Genomic DNA, 17,876 nt, shown 5'->3' with positions numbered 1-17,876 from the left:
TTTCTACTGAGCCACAATTATCCTTCTACAGTGCAATTATCATCCTTCTACAGTGCCAGAACTGTCTGAATTATGAATTTTCTGGTTAAACAGTACCATAATTATTTCCCCACGTCCTGTATTAAACTATACTTACACATTTCTACTGAATCCACAAAACTCTTCAACCTCCTTTTCCTATGGCCTCAATAACATGCAAATTGTGTTAACTAAACTTATTTCTTCACTTAATATACATTTGTGAGGTAACTATGACTCCCAGAGAGTCAGCAAATTAAAATACAAGCTTTGTATAGACTTTTCATTTGCCTAGAACCACACCTAGTGCATGCAACTTTACTTCTGAATACACACATGCTTCTAAGCACCACTTCGGATTGCCAGCAGTTTTGCAGTCACTGCTTTAATTTTTATTTTGTATGCTTCAAGCTTCATTTTGATCTCATTCATATATACTGTTGCACATTTCCAATTCCTACAGTCATTCCTTTCAACTACAAACTTACAAGTTCTCTCTAAACATACCCAGTGCCACAAAGTACAGTTGTGTACACTTACCATAAATGTAGATGTTCAAGTGCATTCACTGTTGCAGCCATCACACTTGGGTTATCTGCTTGCAAGTAGCCCTCAGTCAGCCCAAATACCAGAGTCTTTGGATTTCTGCATCCGATGCAGTCGCCTCTTCCATGACTTCAGGGGTATAAAACATGCAGCCGATGCCATTACATCAGTTTTTCTTGCACCAGATGTCAGGAGCCCCCAAAACAGGAAGCTATTACATGGTGTGGAATACCTCCAGTAAAAAATTAAATACTCCTGCCATAACAAATGGCCATAAAGAGGATAGGTAGAAAGGATAGAGAAAGCCAGGGGGCTAAAGGGAGGGAAACCAGGACTGAAGCAGTGAATACACTCGAACATCTACATTTATGGTAAGTGTACACAACTGTACTATGTTCTTTGTGTTTCATTGTTGCAGTCATCACACTTGAGTTGATTCCTAAAGCTGAGGAAGGGTGGAGGCAGTCAAGAAGTGTTAGAACTGGTTAGCAGGCCTTATAACACTGCTGTAGCAAATCCAGCGCTGGATTTAGAAAAAAAAAACAGGTAAGTGGTAATGCTTGGTGAAGGTGTGTACAGAGCTCCAGGTTGCAGCTTCCAGAATGTCCCTGGTAGGGACTCCCCGGAGAAATGCTCTAGAGGTAGAAGTAGTCCTAGTGGAATGTGTTCTGACCCCCTGAGGGGTTGGTTTCCATGGTGCTTGTAGCAGAAATGAATGCAGTGTGCTATCCATTTGGAAATAGTTTGTTTAGAAATGACCTTGCTCTCTGCCCCTGTTGCAAAGCTGACTAGCAGCTGGTCAGATTTTCTGAAAGGCTTAGTCCTGTCAAGGTAGAACCTGAGCTGTCTGTGCACGTCCAAAGAACGCAGGATCCCTTCCCCTTTATTCTGAGGGTTAGGGAAGAAGGTTGGCAAATGGATGGATTGGTTTAGGGCCACACTGGACACCACCTTAGGCATAAAAGACGGGTTAGTCCTGAGGGAAACCCTGTCAGCATGAAAGATAATGAAGGGTTCCACCGCCATCAGTGCCTGTAGCTCAGACACTCTTTTAGCTGAAGTAATGGCTGTAAGCAAGGCTGTTTTCCAAGAGTAATTTTAACTCTGCTGAGGCAGCAGGTTCAAAAGGGGGAAGCGAGAGCTTTTCCAGTACAAAGTTAAGGTCCCAAGCAGGGGTGGGTGCTCTTTCCTTGGGGGCCTTAAGTTGTTGGCCTCTCTCAGGAACTGTTTGATGAGAGGGTGAGAAAATAGCAGTGGCCCAGTATTGTAATGAGCCAAAATGGCAGAGGCATGAATCTTAATGGAGGAGAAGGATAGGCCTCTGTGGAGTAGCTCTAAGTAATCCAGGATTAGAGGTAAGGAGGGCATTGCTGTGTCCTTTCCTTTAGACTGAATCCAAGAACAATATCTTTTCCATTTTTCCACATAGGATTTTCTAGAACTAGGCCTTCTGGCTTCAAGAATGACGTCCAGCACCTGTTTACTTAGGGTTGCTGGTGGAGCGTTCAAGGAATAAGCCAGGCTGCAAGATTTAGGGTTTGCAATTGTGGATGCAAAATCTGTCCCTCCTGTTGTGACAGCAGGGTAGGGGTCTGGTGCAGGTGCCAGGGTGGCACAGTTGTCAAGCTGCGCAGGAGTTGGTACCAGTGGTGGCATGGCCAGTCTGGGGCAATCAGAATTGCCCTTGGCCCATCTTCTTTTATCTTGAGTAGTACTCTTGACAGAAGGGGCAGAGGGGGAAAGGCATAGACAGAGGTTTTCCCATTGAAAAGATAGGGAATCCACCTTCCGGGCCCTGCTGTGAGGGTTCCTGGTGCAGAATTTGCTTAACTGGTGGTTGTGGGGGGAGGCAAAGAGATCCACTCTGGAGTCCCCCACCTCTATATCAGAAGGTTGAAGGTGCTGGGCTCCAATTTCCACTCATGTGGGTCTAGGAGATTTCTGCTTAAGTCGTCTGCCAATGAATTTTGTTTGCCTGGCAGGAATTCAGCTTGTAGATAGACTTGGTTGTCCAAAGCTGTGCTACACAGAGTCGTGGCTAACCTACAGAGTGGGTAAGAATGGGTCCCCCTCTACTTGTTTATGTAACACACAACTGTGGTGTTGTCTGTTTTTATCAGCAGTTGTCCTGAAAGGATTAGGTATCTGAAAGCTGTCAGAGCATTTTGTACAGCTAGCATCCCCTTTTGGTTGATGTGCAGGAGAATATGGCTTGGGCTCCAGTGGCCTTGAATGCATTTGCCTGCCATGTGGGCCCCCCATGCATAGCCTGAGTCTGTGGTCAAGGTTTGCACGGCGTGGGGTAGAGTAAAATGCAATTCCTTGTTGTGGCTGCATGCTTCTGCCCACCAAAGGAACTCCAGGTCCTGAGTGTGTTGGCATCAAAGACTTTTTAACTACCACTGAAGTTTCCTAATATACAGTCTCGCATATGGAATTAGCAGAATATATGAGGCCATGAACCCTAAGGCTTGCAGTTTTTTTCTTGCAGTTAGCTGGGTTCTGGTGGCCATTTGTTTGAAGTAGTCTGTCAGATAGACCTGTTTTTCTGAAGTGAGAAATGCCATCTGGGAAGTTGTGTCCAAGCCTGCTCCCAGGAATACAATCTTCTGACTGGGCACCAGTTGTGACTTCTTTTTGTCAATGGTGTACCCCAATGAAGTGAGACATCTTTTTACAAATGCCAGGTGCCGAAGCAGCAATTCCGGTTTGTCCACCTGAATCAGTCATCCAAGTTTGGGTAAATTTGGATATTTCTCTGCCTGCAGTATGGAATGGCTGGAGCCAAGCATTTTGTGAATACCCTGGGCACAGTAGATAAGCCAAAGGAAGTGCAGAGAACTGACAATGCATAGATCTTGCCCTAAAACGTAGATCTTTCCTGCACGACTCCCTGATGGGGATGTGCAGATAAGCTTATTTTAAGTCTAGGGTGACTAACCAGGCATTCTTGGCTATCATATGGAGAAGCAGGGTAAGCATCTTGAATTTTGGGACCACCAGGAAGGTGTTGAGAATGGAAAGATCCAGGATTGGGCGCAAAGAGCCCTTTTTCCTGGGTACCAGGAATAGTTTGGAGTAGAAACCCTGACCCCTTTGTTCTACCGTAACTGGCTGAATAGTTCTGATGTTGAGCAGGGAAAGAACTTGAGTTTGAGCCTCTGCCCACTGGTTTTGAGGAAGGTCGGGAAACCTGCTTGGGATTGGGCAGGGAATGGAAATAAAATGTGTACCCCTGGAATACAATGCTGAGGACCCATCGGTCCTGAGTGATGGACATCCAGTTTTTTGCATGAAGGGCAAGTTTTCCTCCTAGGGGCACAAGCAATTGGGCAGGGCTGGAAAGTAGAGTTGAGAAGTCATTGTGACCTTTTTCCATAGGGAGGTGGCTTACCACTCCCTGATTTAGGGGTGGGAGCACTCCATTGCTTAGATCTCTGCATACCCTTAAGACTGTAGTCTGGCTGGTCTGTTTCCCCTGGGTCTTGTTTAGGAAGGCCTGGAGGAGGCTGGAAAGAACCAGTGTTTTGAAGGGCAATGTCTACTGAATCTAGGTGGTTGCACTTGTAAAAATTCTTTAACAGTTTGTATAGATTTAGCCTTTTCTTCCATCTTTTTAAGTTCTTCTTCTGCTTTGGTGCCAAACAAAACGTTCTTATTTAAAGGAGCGTCTAGTAATTTGAATATGACATGATCTGGCGAGGTCTGCTCCTTCAGCCAAGCATGTCTTCTCAGTAGAGAGCCAGTGACTGTGGCCCTGCAAGATGCTTGCATGAAATCAAAGCCACACTGCAAAGTATGCTTACTAACTTGGTTTGCAGAATGCACAAGGCTCTTGCAAATCTTTACTTTCTGCACAGTCTGGAAATATTATCATTTTTTGTTAGAGTTCCATAATATGTTGCTGGTACTTCAGCATGTGAAACTGGCAATTCAATGCCGATAGCAAGAGTTGCAGAGGTATATACTTTCTTACCCCATCTGTCTAAAGCTCTGGAATCCCTGTCCGAAGGGGTAGGATTTTTGGCTGTAGTAGCCTTAATACCTTAGGTCCCTGGGAAATGATCTCTGGATCAGCAGTAGGATTCTTGAAAAGAAATTTGTGGGAATCAGGTAGGAATCTGTAGTACCTGTCAGGTTTCCCAGGGGCCAGAGGTAAGGTGTCTGAAGTAAGACTGGATTCCATGACAACATCATCCACAACATCCAGGACAGGGGGAACAGCTAAAGGCCTGTACTGAGGTAGGTCTAAAAATTCTCTGAGTCTCTTTTTGGACTGAGGATAGTCTTGGTATTCCCAATGGAAAAACTCTCTTAAAAGTATGCAAGGTTTCACCACAAGAGAAATCCTCTGGAGGGGAGGCAGAGGGAATGGATTCCTCTGCATTTGAATCCTCATAGTCTGATAATGGCATGTCCTGATAAACAGAAAGGTCAGAGTCATCGGATTCCTGGTCTGTAGAATCTGAAGGCAACTGAATTGTCTCTTAGCAGGGGAAGGCAGTCTTCCCCTAATTAGCGTTATAAGGTTTTAAGCCATTCTAAGCATTAGTTTTTGTGGCATGGAGGCCTGAGCATGCACTTTGGTTGTCTGTTTTCTAGGCATAATACGTACTCTGGGCCTAAAAAACTCAGTAGTTTTGGCTAAAAAAGAAGTTGTCTGTTTGATTCCAACATCGGTAGGTCGGAAAACACCATCGGAAGCCGGTGCTTGCACAGTGGCTCCGGACCCATCCAAGGTAGAGACATCTGCTGGTTCCATAGTTGAAGAAGCATCTCGTGGTATACCGGACTTCGAATGGGTCTCAGCAGAGGCCTGAGAATCCATAGAAGTGGGCGTCAGGGGCTGCAAAGGTGCCTCACTGAGTACCGGCGGACTGGCGACTAGCTTAACGGAAGCATTGTCAGCAGTTTTGGACCTATGCATTCTGTCTCTGTCTTTATCCTTACGTTTTTTCAGAAGTTTGGTAGTCGGATGGCTTACCAAAGCCATTTCGGAATACGGAGATCAAAAGCTAAAGAATTTAGCAACAAAAATAGCATGCTGACGAATGGTTCGGGTGTTAAACAAGGCACAAAACCAACAGCGAAGGACATCGTGGTCTGGGCCTAAACAGGTGACGCAGTAAGAATGAAAATCTCTGAAGTATTTGCTTTCCACAGGAAAGACAATTGTTAATTTTTTCTGACATCGGTTAGAACAAGAAAAATGATCCCCAACGGGGTACTTCTCTTTAGAAGACTTCAGGATTATCAACTCGAAAAACGAAAGTTTCAGGTAGCGGCCGACCAGCACTTGCAAACGGCTTCTGCTTTGGGCTCCTCCACGGCAAGAAAGACTGATGTAATGGCATAAGCTTCCTGTTTTTATACCACTGACGACACGACGTCCTGGAAGAAGTGACAGCATCCGATGCAGAAATACTAAGACTCTGGTATTCAGGCCGACTGAGGGCTAACCTGCAGGTAAGATAACCCAAGTGTGACGACTGCAATACTGAAACACGAAGAACATCTGCACAGATGCAGATACCTTTAAGTTGCAAACTACCTAGTAGCACACCAGGAGGTTAGCCCTGCATAACTAGGCCCTGAACAAGGCACATGGTATTTATTTTATTTAACCTTTGTTGAACAGGCTAATAGCCTCTTTTCTGGGAAGAACCAAGATGGTATTCAAGTATGCCCACACTTCATTAGCGGTATAAACAAAGGTGGTGTTATTTTTTTCTTGTACATAGCTTGTGTAAATCAGGCCAACCAACAAATAAAGGGACCTTTACAGTAAGTGTAAAATTTCTTTGCAGATCCCATAAATGTCCCTTCAACTGTAATAAGTTAAATTCTTAGCCAGCTTTTGGTGTTTCAAATGAATTTCTATTACAAACACTGGCAATTTTGCATAAGTAAAACAGCTATGCTGGAAAATAAAAAGTAAATTAGGAGCCTCTAGACTGCTTCTGTACAGAAGGAAAGGGTGGTGAAAGTTCAAGTAACCCTTATGTAAGCTTAAATTATTAATTTACTGCTTAGAGTCATTACACCTCATATTTTATGTTCATTGCTGACAAAGGTGTAAAACTGTGCCTTCTTTAACACAAAAGAGGACACTACTAGCAGCTGTCCCATTAAGGGTAATGTGAAGCTGTGCCAAAGACTCAAGTCTCCTACATCCCACCCAGACGTCAGTCCTAATCATTGGCCCGAGCATGGGAAAAATAGTAAGTGTGTATTAGGTGGTAAACTGAGCTGATGTTCAAATTTGTACAAGGTCAACTAAAATTTTTATCACAAAAGCAAACAAAATTAACATTTCTCTGGTGCCAAACAGGTTTCAGAGTTCCAGGCCAAGATCACTTTACCTGAGGCACTTCAACGTTGTCTGTTGGCCTACTTAGAGCTTCCTTGTTAAACTGAGGATCAAACTCTGCGGCTGCAGCCAAAACCGTTATAAGCCCTGCAAAAAATGTTAATTGTAAATCACAATATATCTAATACACAACATAACACAAACCACAATATAGTCATCCTTTGAATTATTAACTGTTAAGATTGCCTTAGCAAGAAGCTCAAAACTTAACAGGCAATTAAAAAGACTAGCAGTTAAAAAAAAAAGTTTTATTAACTGCTGTGGAGTGCTGTCAATTGTGAAACATTTTTTTTGCTTTATTTATTTATTTATTTATTTATATTATTTCCTAAAGAGCAAAACATCAATTTGCTGTCTGCTTACAATTTCTACATGCTGTGTGAGAGTCTTAAAACTAAGACAACCAGCCAGGACACTAAAATAAAAAATTTATAGTAATATTAGATTTTGACTCATTCTTGTTGAACAGGAAAAATGTTTATAACTAGAGGGAACTGACGCACACCTCATTTTATATTTTTGAGTATAACAGAAGTTTATCAAGTAGTAAAACAATAAATTCATTAATTTATTCTCCAGTTACCCACATACCTGACTCAAGGTCAAGAGGGAACCGGAACCTATCCCAGAACTCAGTGAGCACTAGTAAACTAAGTCTGAACACGAATCTAGTCTATCATAGGATAAACGCCCATGCATGAGCACACACTCCCACAAACAAACAGGCAATTTGGGAGACTGAATTCACTTAATAGCATGTCTTCAGGATGCAGTGATTATCACTCATTATGCCTTACCCCACCAAAATGTGGATACAGGGGTAAAATTTTACCACATTTTAAAATCCACAGTCCAATCAACTTCACTGTAAAAAAAAAAGTTAGACCAAACAAATCATAACAGGAATCTCAAACTCAACATCAGCATATACAATACATCAAGCTAAAGTTTCTCTCTACATTTCATTTTATTTTAGTTATTATGTACATTATCTCTATTGATATGAATCTTAGAAGTCTGAATTAAAATAGTGATGCTCTCCCTCCAAGGAGCAAAATGAAAGTTATGTACTTACCATAACAATACAGCTAGATGAGCAAAGTCCATCTTTATCAACCAATCAGTAAGCTCGGCAGATAACTTTCCCATGATATTAGCCCCTCTTCCCTATCCTCATAATTCTCTGCTAACCACCTTCCTCTGTAGATCAAGTGTGATGCACAAATGCAGGTTGATATGAAATAGACAAGGATTTGAGTCACAAGACCAATTAGTTCTTGCCAATAGCAGACTCATGCAGTGCCACCCTTCTCAAGGACGTAAGTCAATCTCAGAGGAATTCCCCGTGTTTAATATGAAAGATGATAGGGTGTCACTTTGTTTAACTTGCAGGGCAAGTCTGTTCAAAGTTTGCAGTACACATTGAGTAATACATTTCTCTCTTTAGTTTGTTTTACTTAAGTGCTGACGAAGATGCAGAGCACATTAAGAAACAATATCACCAATGATAGATAACTCCAGACTATGCTTGCCATGAAGCAGAGAGGATGATAGTGGATGGACTTGTTCATGCCAGGTATTAGCAGATCCATCCTAAAAAAGCAGACTGACAAAAAGGTATCCAACCTTGATGCCCATCACAGGAACATGCCTCTAAGCACTGCATCTTTAAAAGAAGACCCTAGACCTAGAGATCACACTCAAATTGCAGTAGTTCCTATAAGTATTCTATGAAGCCCACTTTGCATCTGTGCAAATTATCATACAAGAATGCAATTTTAAAAATGTCTGAAATGCAGCCACTGCTCAAATTATAGTGTGGTATAGGCATAAAGTGCAAGGCCTTGTTAAACAGAACTTTTTATAGCCAGTAAACCACTAACGCAGATAACTTTATAGAATAATTTTTTTATCAGAAAATAAAACAAAACATTTTTATCCGACTTGATTTGGTTTAGGCCACATAATCGAAACTGCCTGTGGATGCCTACGCAATTTAACAGATACTTAGGTCTGCTCAAGTAGTTAAGAAAGAATATAAAGAAACTGATACATTTAAGATTAATGAAACTCTATCCTTAAGGCCAGTAAAGAAGGTTTTACACTCAAAACCTACAGAAAAAAGCACAGTTGTGTACACTTATCATAAATGTAGATGTTCGAGTGTATTCACTATTGCAGTCATCACACATGGGTTATCCTGCCTGGGGTAGCCCTCAGTTGGCCCGAATACCAGAGGCTTAGTATTTCTGCGTCGGTTGCTGTCGCTCCAGGACTGCCATCAATGGTAATTAAACAGGTAGCTGACGCCATTACATCAGTTTTTCTTGCCCCAAATGTCAGGAGCCCCCAAATAGGAAGCAAAGTTATGGTGGAATTACACCCACCAGTAGAAAGTAAATACCAAATAGCACTGTAAGGAGTGAGGAAGAGAGAGAGAGAGAGACAAGGGGGATGGAGGGTGGGAAACCAGGACTGCAACAGTGAATACACTCAAACATCTACATTTATGGTAAGTGTACACAACTGTACTATGCTCTTTGCGTTTCACTGTTGCAGTCATCTCACCTGGGTTGATTCCCAAAGCTGAAGAAACCGGTGGAGGCAGTCAAGAAGTGTTGGGGCTGGCTAGTATGCTCTTCAGGACCGCAGTTGCAAAGCCTGCCATGGATTTGGAAAAGATAGGCAGGTGGTAATGCTTGAAGGTATGAACAGAACTCCATGTTGCAGCCTCCAGGATGTCCCTGGTAGGGACCCCTCTGAAAAAAGCTGCAAAGGTGGAAGTTGCCCTAGTGGAATGTGTTATGATCCCCTGTGGGAGTGGTTTCATGTGGTGTTTGTAACAGAAATGGATACAGTGTGCTATCCATTTGGAAATGGTTTGTTTTGATATGGCCTTGCCCTCTGCCCCTGCTGCAAAGCTGACTAGTAACTGGTCAGATTTCCTAAAGGGTTTAGTCCTATCCAGGTAGAATCTGAGCTGTTTGTGCACATCTACAGAGTGCAGGATCCTTTCCTCCTTATTCTGAGGTTTAGGGCAAATGAATAGATTGGTTGAGAGCCACACTGGACACCACTTTAGGCACGAAAGTTGGGTTAGTCAAGCTCAAAGCGGGGGTAGCGTGAGCTTTTCCAAAAAAAGTTAAGGTCCCAAGCAAGGGTAGGGGCTCTTCTGGGTGGCCCTTACGTTGTTAGTCCCTCTAAGGAACTGCTTGATGTTTGGGTGTGAAAAGAGAGGTGGCTCTGTGCTGTAATGAGCAGAGATGGCCAGGCATGGATTTTAATAGAAGAGAATGATAGGCCCCTGTGAAGCAGGTCTGCTAGGTTATACAGTATGAGAGGCAAGGAGGACTGTGCTGGTTCAGCTCCTTTATCCTGGATCCAGGAGCAACACCTTTTCCACTTGTCCACATAGGATTTTTTAGTGCTTGTTCATTTGGCTTCATGTATAACGTCCAGGACTTACTTGCTTAGGCTGGCCACTGGAGGAGAGGTCAAGGAATAAGCTAGGCTGTCAGGGTCAGGGTCTGCAATTGTGTATGCAAGAACTCTCCCTACTGCTGGGTCAGGAACGTTGGAATCTGAGGGAGGTGCCATGTGGCAATGGTGAAAGACTGCGCAGTAGTGGGTACCAGTGCTGGGGAGGCAAGTCTGGGGTAATCAGGATTGCCCTTGGTCTTTCCTCCCTTATTTTGATTAACACCCTTGTAAGAAGAGGTAGAGGGAGAAAAGCATAGATCGAGAGGTTTACCCACTGGAAGGATAGGACATCCACTTTCCAGGCCTTGCTGTGAGGTTCCCTGGTGCAGAATTTGCTGAGCTGGTGGTTGTCATGGGGGGCAAATAGGTCCACCATCAGGGTACCCCATTTCTGGGTTACGAGGCTGAAGGTGTTGTGGTTTAATTGTCACTTGTGTGGGTCTAGGAGATTTCTGCTTAAGTTGTCTGGCAGAGAGTTTTGGTTGCCTGGCAGGAATTGTGCTAGCAGGTGAATCTGCATGGCTGAAGCCATGTGCCACAGGGTCATGGCTAGCCTGCATAGTGGGTAAGAGTGGGTTCCTCCCTGCTTGTCGATGTACCACATCACTGTGGTGTTGTCGGTTTTGATTAGTAGAGGCCCCGGAGAGAGAAGGGGTCTGGAAAGCTGTCAGAGTGTGCTGAACAGCTAGCATCCCTTTTTGGTTGATGTGCAGATGAATTTGATTTGGCCTCCAGTGGCCCTGAATGCACCTGCTGTCCAGGTGTGCACCCCAGGCATAGTCTGATGCATCTGTGGTCAGGGTCTGGGCGGTGTGGGGTTGTGAAAAGGGAAGTCCCTTGTTGTGGTTGCATGCTGCTGCCCACCAAAGAAAATCTTTCCTTAGATAAGGTATCATAGGTATAGTAAGACACTGTCCGGTTCGATTCTCAGCTAGATCGTCTTCTGCGTGGAGACATGCGTGAGTGGGCGTACCTTCGTTAAAGGTTGTGCATCAGGGCTGGTAACTCGGCACGTAAAAATCAACTGCCAATCATTAGCAGACCGGAGTTCCGCTGTGGCAACCCCTAACCAGGGAAAGCCGAAAGACACAACAGAGGTATAATAGTTTCCAGGTCCTGAGAATGTTGACACCAAAGGCTTTTTAAGTACCACTGAAGTTTCCTCATATGCAGTCTGACATATGGAATTAGTAAAATACATGAGGCCATGAAGCTTAGAGCTTGCAGGATTTTCTTTGCAGATAACTGGGTTCTGGTGGCCAGTTGAGAGAAGTAGCCTGTCAGACATGGGCTTGTTTTTCTGGAGTAAGGAATGCCATCTGGGATGCTGTGTCCAGGCATGCTCCCAGAAATACAATTTTCTGACTGGGGACTAGTTTGAATTTTTTTTTGTTTATAGTGTACCCCAGTGAGGTCAGTAGGTCTTTTACAAATGTCAGGTGCTGCAAAAGCTTTTCCTGACTGCCTGCCTGAATCAGGCAGTCGTCCAAGTAAGGGTAAATTTGAATATTTCCTTGTCTGCAGAAAGCAGTGGCTGGAGCCAGGCATTTTGTGAAAACTCTGGGAGCAGTGGATAAGCCAAAGGGAAGTGCAGAGAATTGATAATGCATAGATCCTGCCCTGAAATGTAGATATTTCCTGCAAGAGTCTCTGATTGGGATGTGTAGATAAGCCTCTTTTAGGTCTAGTGGCTAACCAGGCATCTTTGCATAGCATAGGAAAAAGCTGCTAGAGGGTGAGCATTTTGAATTTTGGTACCACCAGGAAGGTGTTTAGAATGGATAGTTCTAGGATTGGGCATCAGGTGCCCTCTTTTCTGGGTACCAGGAAAAGCCTGGAATAGAAACCTTGGCCTATCTGGTCTGCAGGAACAGGCTGAATTGCCCTCATGGAGAGCAGAGAATGAACTTGGTTTTGTCCCTCTGCCCACTGGTTTGGGGGAAGATCTGGGAACCCTTTTGGGGTTGGCAGTGTGTGGAAATAAAATTGTACCCCATTGAGGACCCATCGATCGTTGGTGATGGAGGTCCAGTTTTTTACATGGGAGGCAAGTTTTACTCCTAGAGGCACAAGCAGGTGGGCAGAGGTAAGAGGTGGAGTTGAAAAGTCATTGTGAATTCTTTCCATAATTGGGTGGCTTAGTACTACCTGTTTTAGAAGTGGAGGTACTCCATTGGTTAGATCTCTGCATTCCCTGGGCCTGCTGTCTGGGGGAGTCTGCTTCCCCTAGGTCTAGTCTGAGCTGGCCTAGAGGGGGCTGAAAAGGACCAGTGTTTTGAGGGGCAATGCCTACTAAATCCCGGAGGCTGGACTTGCAAAAAGTCTGTCTGCATAATTTCGCTTTATCTTCCATCTTTTTTTAAAACCTCTTCTGCCTTGGTGCCAAACAGATTGTCTTTGTTCAGTAGTGCGTCCAATAACTTTAATTTGACATGGTCTGGCAAGGTCTGTTCCTTAAGCCAAGCATGCCTTCTAAGTACAGAACCTGTGAATGCTGCCCTGCAGGATGCTTCTAGGGCGTCAAACCCACATTGCAGGGTATGCTTATTAACTTGGCTTGCAGAATGCATAAGCTCCTGTAATTCTTTATTTTCTGCACAGTCAATTCCATAGTATGTTGCTGGTATTTCATGTGGAACTGACAATTTAATGCTCTAATGGCATGAGTTGCAGAGGTGCATACTTTTTTACCCCATCTGACTAAAGCTTGGGAATCCCTGTCCGAAAGGGTGGGATTCTTAGCTGTGGTTGATTTTATTCCTTTAGGTCCTTGGGAGATGACTTCTGGGTCAGCAGTAGGATATTTGAAAATAAATGTGTGTGAGTCAGGGACTCCAATACCTGTCAGGTTTCCTGGGAGCAGGAGGTAGAGTATCAGGAGTTAAACTGGATTCCATGAAAACATCATCCACAACATCCAGAACAGGAGTAATAGCCAAGGGTCTGTGTGCTGTAGTAAATCTAAAAATTCCCCGAGTCTCTTTTTGGACTGAAGATAATCCTGGCATTCCCAATGGAAATGCTCTCTCAAATTATGTAGGGTTTCACCAAAAGAAATTTGAGAGAGTCAGGGACTCTGTAGTACCTGTCTGGCTTCTTTGGAGCAGGGGGTAAAGTATCAGGAATTAGACTGGATTCCATAAAGACATCATCCACAACATCCAGAACAGGAGTGATTGCTAAACGACTATGTTGAGGTAATCTAAAAATTTGCTGAGACTCTTTTTGGACTGAGGATAATCCTGGCCTTCCCAGTGGAAATGCTCTCAAAGTATGAAAGGTTTCACCAAAAGAAAAATCCTCTGAAGGGGAAGCAGAGGGAATGGATTCCTCTGCATCTGAATCCTCATAAGCAGATAAAGGCATGTCTTCATAATCAGAAACCTGAGAATCGGACTCTTAGTCAGTTAAAGCTGCTGGGGACAGGTCCTGTCAAGGGTATAAACTTGGATTTTTGCATCAAAGAACAATTGACTGCTGTATTTTCCTATCAAGGGTACTTGTTTGGAGTTTATAGTTCTTTTTTGTACCTTTGCTGACTTTTACTTGGTTTATTTGTCTTTGCTGGGGACAGGTCTCTCTCTTAGCAGGGGAAGGCTGGCTTCCCTTAACCAGCATAATCAGGTCTTCTGCCATTTTAAGCATTTGATTTTGTGGCAAGGAAGCAGGTGCTTGAGTTTGGGTGGTCGGTTTTTTAGGCGTAGCTCATACTCTTGGCCTTAGAAACTTGGTAGTTTTAGACCGAACTGAAGACGAGAAAGAAGTCTGTTTGTGTTGAATATCGGTAATGCGAAAAACTTCCTCAGAAGCCGGTGCCTGCACCACGGTTCCTGACCCATCCAAGGTACAGACGTCTGCAGGTTCTGTAGTCAAAGAAGAGAATCGCGGCATACTGGACTCCAAACGGGTCTCTGTAGTGGCCTGCAAATCCACAGAAGTGGGCATCAGGGGCTGCAAAAGCACCTCAGTGTGTACCAGTGAACTGTCGACTAGCTTAACAGAAGCGATTTTGGCAGTTTTGGACCTGTGCGGTCCGTCTCTGTCTTTATTCCTTATGTTTTTTCAGAAGATCAGTAGTCAGATGGCTTACTCAAGCCATTTTGGAATACGGAGATCGAGAGCGAAAGTATTTAGCGACAATAAGGGCATGATGACGAATAGTTCAGGCGTTGAACAAGGCACAAGACCGACAGCGAGGTACGTCGTGGTCTGGGCCTAAACAGTTGACGGAGTAAGAATGGAAATCTCGGTGTGGTATTTCCTTTCCGCAGGTGAGACAACTGTAAACTTTTTCTGACATCAGTTAGAGCAAGAAAAAAGGATCCCCAACGGGGTACTTAGCTTTAGAAGACTTCAGGATGATTCAATTTGGAAACTAAAACTCAGGTAGTGGCTGACCGGCACTCATGCGAACTGCTTCTGCTTTCGGCAAGAAAGACTGATGTAATGGCGTCAGCTGCCTGTTTTTATACGCCTGATGTCAGTACTGAAGTGACAGCAACCGACGCAGAAATACCAAGTCTCTGGTATTCAGGCCGACTGAGGGCTACCTGCAGGCAGATAACCCAAGTGTGATGACTGCAACAGTGAATACACTTGAACATCTACATTTATGGTAAGTGTACATAAAGTACAGTTTTGTACCTACCATAAATGTAGATGTCCGAACAGGATAGCATCTGCAGTCCTAACAAATGGGTTGTCCTGTCGTCAGGCAGCCCTTCGGTCGGCCGGATTCCAAAGTCTGGGTCTGGCCTCGGCTGGTGTCGCACTTCACCTGACGTCATCTCTGCTGGTCTTCGGGTATAAAGGCATCAGCCGACACCATTTTCCTCAGTGTTTCTTGCCCCAGATGCCAGTTGCCCTCTTGGAAAACTAAATTTTGGGTAAATGCCAATGTTTCCAAAAAAAAATAGTAGGCAAACACAAAAAATAAGCATGTATGCACATATATACAAACAAATACACCATAAGAGATCCCCCCTAGCTAGCTATAAGGAGGGTAAATACCCTAGGAGTACCACAGAGGGGAAGGAGGGTAATCCTGACTGCAGATGCTATCCTGTTCGGACATCTACATTTATGGTAGGTACAAAACTGTACTATGTCCTTCAAGGATGCATCTGCAGTCCTAACAAATGGGTAGAATACCATAGCCAAACTAGGGGAGGAGGAAGAAGAATTATGGTGTAGTTAGGATCCCTTGCAATACAGCAGTGGCAAACCCTGCTCGGGATCTAGAGTATAGAGGTAAGTTGTAATGCTTGGCAAATGTATGCACGGAGGTCCAAGTAGCCGCCTCAATAATGTCCTTGGTAGCCACTCCTCGTAAGAAAGCTGTGGTAGTGGCTGTAGCCCTTGTAGAGTGAGGTCTTATGTTCTGTGGAATTTGCTTTCCATGGTAGGAGTAACAGAATCTTATGCAATTTCCTATCCACTTGGAGATTGTCTGTTTGAAATTGCTTTTCCTTCCCTTCCTGTTGCATAAGCTACTAGAAGCTGGTCAGTTTTTCTATTGCCCTTGGTTCTGTCCAGGTAGTAGCACAACTGTCTATGTACATCCAAGGTATGCAGCAGTCTTTCCCCCCTGTTCTGTGGATTGGGAAAGAAGGTAGGTAGGTGGATTGCCTGGTTTAGAGACACTCTGGATACCACCTTAGGCATAAATGTAGGATTAGTTCTCATGGACACTCTATCTTGATGGAAGATAAGGAAGGGTTGTACTGCCATTAAGGCCTGTAGTTCCGAAACCCTTCTTGCTGAAGTAATTGCCAGTAGGAAAGCAGTTTTCCAGGATAGCTGTTGAAGATCTGCTGTTGCTGCTGGTTCAAATGGAGGGAGTGTCAATTTTTCTAGCACAAAGTTCAATTCCCATGCTGGTAATGGTGGTTTCCTAGGAGGTTTTACATTCTTGATTCCTCTGAGGAACTGCCTGAGTAGAGGATGTGAGAAGACAGGGGGATCGAAGCTGTATTCTGCAGAAATAGCTGATGCATGTATCTTGATGGAGGAATAGGACAGGCCTGTATGGAGAAGCTCTGCCAAGTACTCCAGGATGTTAGCAATATCTATCTTTGACACATCTTTCCCTCTTTCAGTACTCCAAATGACAAACCTTTTCCATTTTCCTGCATAGTTCCTTCTTGTTGAAGGTCTGCGGGCCTCAAGGATAATGTCTTTAACCCTTTGGGATAAATCTGGGTTAGTTGCTGTTATGTAATGTTCCAGGCAGTCAGTTGCAGAGTTTTTAGGTTTGGATGCATGATGTTGTACTCGTTCTGAGTTAACATCAAAGGCATCAGGGGTAGTGTCCACGTTCTCCCCCGAGACATGCTCCTCAGCAATGGATACCAGTGTTGTCTTGGCCAATTTGGAGCTATCAGAATTATCCTTGGACGTTCCTCTTTGATTTTCAGTAGTACCTTGTGCATCAAAGGAAGAGGTGGGAATGTATATGCTGTCAGGCCTTTCCAACTGAAGGATAGAGAGTCCACCTTCCATGCAAGTGGGTGGTATGTCCTTGTGCAGAATTTCTTGAGCTGGTGATTGAGTGGGGATGCGAATAGGTCTATTTGTGGCATTCCCCATTTCTTTGTGATGGCCTTGAAGATGTCCGGGTGTAGCATCCATTCGTGAGCATCCGAGGTAGTTCTGCTTAACATGTCTGCTAGGATGTTTTCTTTTCCGGTACAAATATTGCCTGTAACTGGATGTTGTAGCTCAGAGCCATATTCCATAGGTCCAGAGTCATTCGGCATAGGGGTATGAATGAGTGCCTCCCTGTTTGTTGATGTACCACATGACTGTGGTGTTGTCTGTCCTTATCATTAAATGGCCTTCTTTGAGGAATGGTCTGAAATTCTGGATTGCTAGTTTTACTGCCAGCATTTCTTTTTGATTTATGTGCAGGTGCAGCTGGTCTGGAGTCCATAATCCTTGTATGCATTTGTCCAGCATGTGTGCCCCCAACCTAGGTCTGAGGCGTCCGTTGTGATGGTTTGGCTTGCTTGAAAGTTGTGGAAGGGCAAGCCTGGGTTTGACTGGCATGCTTGAGCCCACCATAGGAACTCTTGTTTCAGGCATGGGATTAGTGGTATTTCGGTTTCTAAGCTGTGCCTGTGTTGAGACCATAAATTCTTTAGGTACCACTGTAGCTTTCTCATATGTAGTCTGGCATGGGGACCAGGATTATGCATGATGCCATGAAGCCCAAGGCCTGCAGTACTTTCCTTGCTGTTAGTTTGTTCTGCTTTGTTAATGCCAAGAAGTAAAGAGGAGTTGTTCTTGTTTTTCTGCAGTTAGGAATGCCATCTGTTTTACTGTGTCCAATTCTGCACCCAAGAATGTTCTTGTTTGGGATGGTATCAGTCTTGACTTTTTAAATTGACTGTGTATCCCAGGGCTTGTAGTAAGCAAATGACTCTTTGTAAGTCTTTTGTCAGCTTGCTTTTGTTGTCCGCTT

At 44.1% G+C, this 17,876-nt stretch overlaps 1 protein-coding gene across 1 annotated transcript in view; it reads right to left on the bottom strand.

Annotated features, from left to right (window-relative positions):
* The window catches only part of SEC63 (SEC63 homolog, protein translocation regulator), a 1,535,741-nt gene that overhangs the window by 952,928 nt on the left and 564,937 nt on the right, over positions 1-17,876 (bottom strand). The window contains exon 9 of the mRNA XM_044065412.1: positions 6,927-7,021. Coding sequence (XP_043921347.1) covers positions 6,927-7,021 — 95 coding nt within the window. The remainder of the gene's footprint in view (positions 1-6,926; positions 7,022-17,876) is intronic.

The sequence above is a fragment of the Protopterus annectens genome, chromosome 1.part0 (assembly GCF_019279795.1).
Source record: "Protopterus annectens isolate FY-2018-M chromosome 1.part0, PAN1.0, whole genome shotgun sequence".
Classification (NCBI taxonomy): domain Eukaryota; kingdom Metazoa; phylum Chordata; order Ceratodontiformes; family Protopteridae; genus Protopterus; species Protopterus annectens.
Note: the sequence above shows the minus strand (reverse complement) of the source record. Positions and strands in the feature narration are given on the sequence as shown.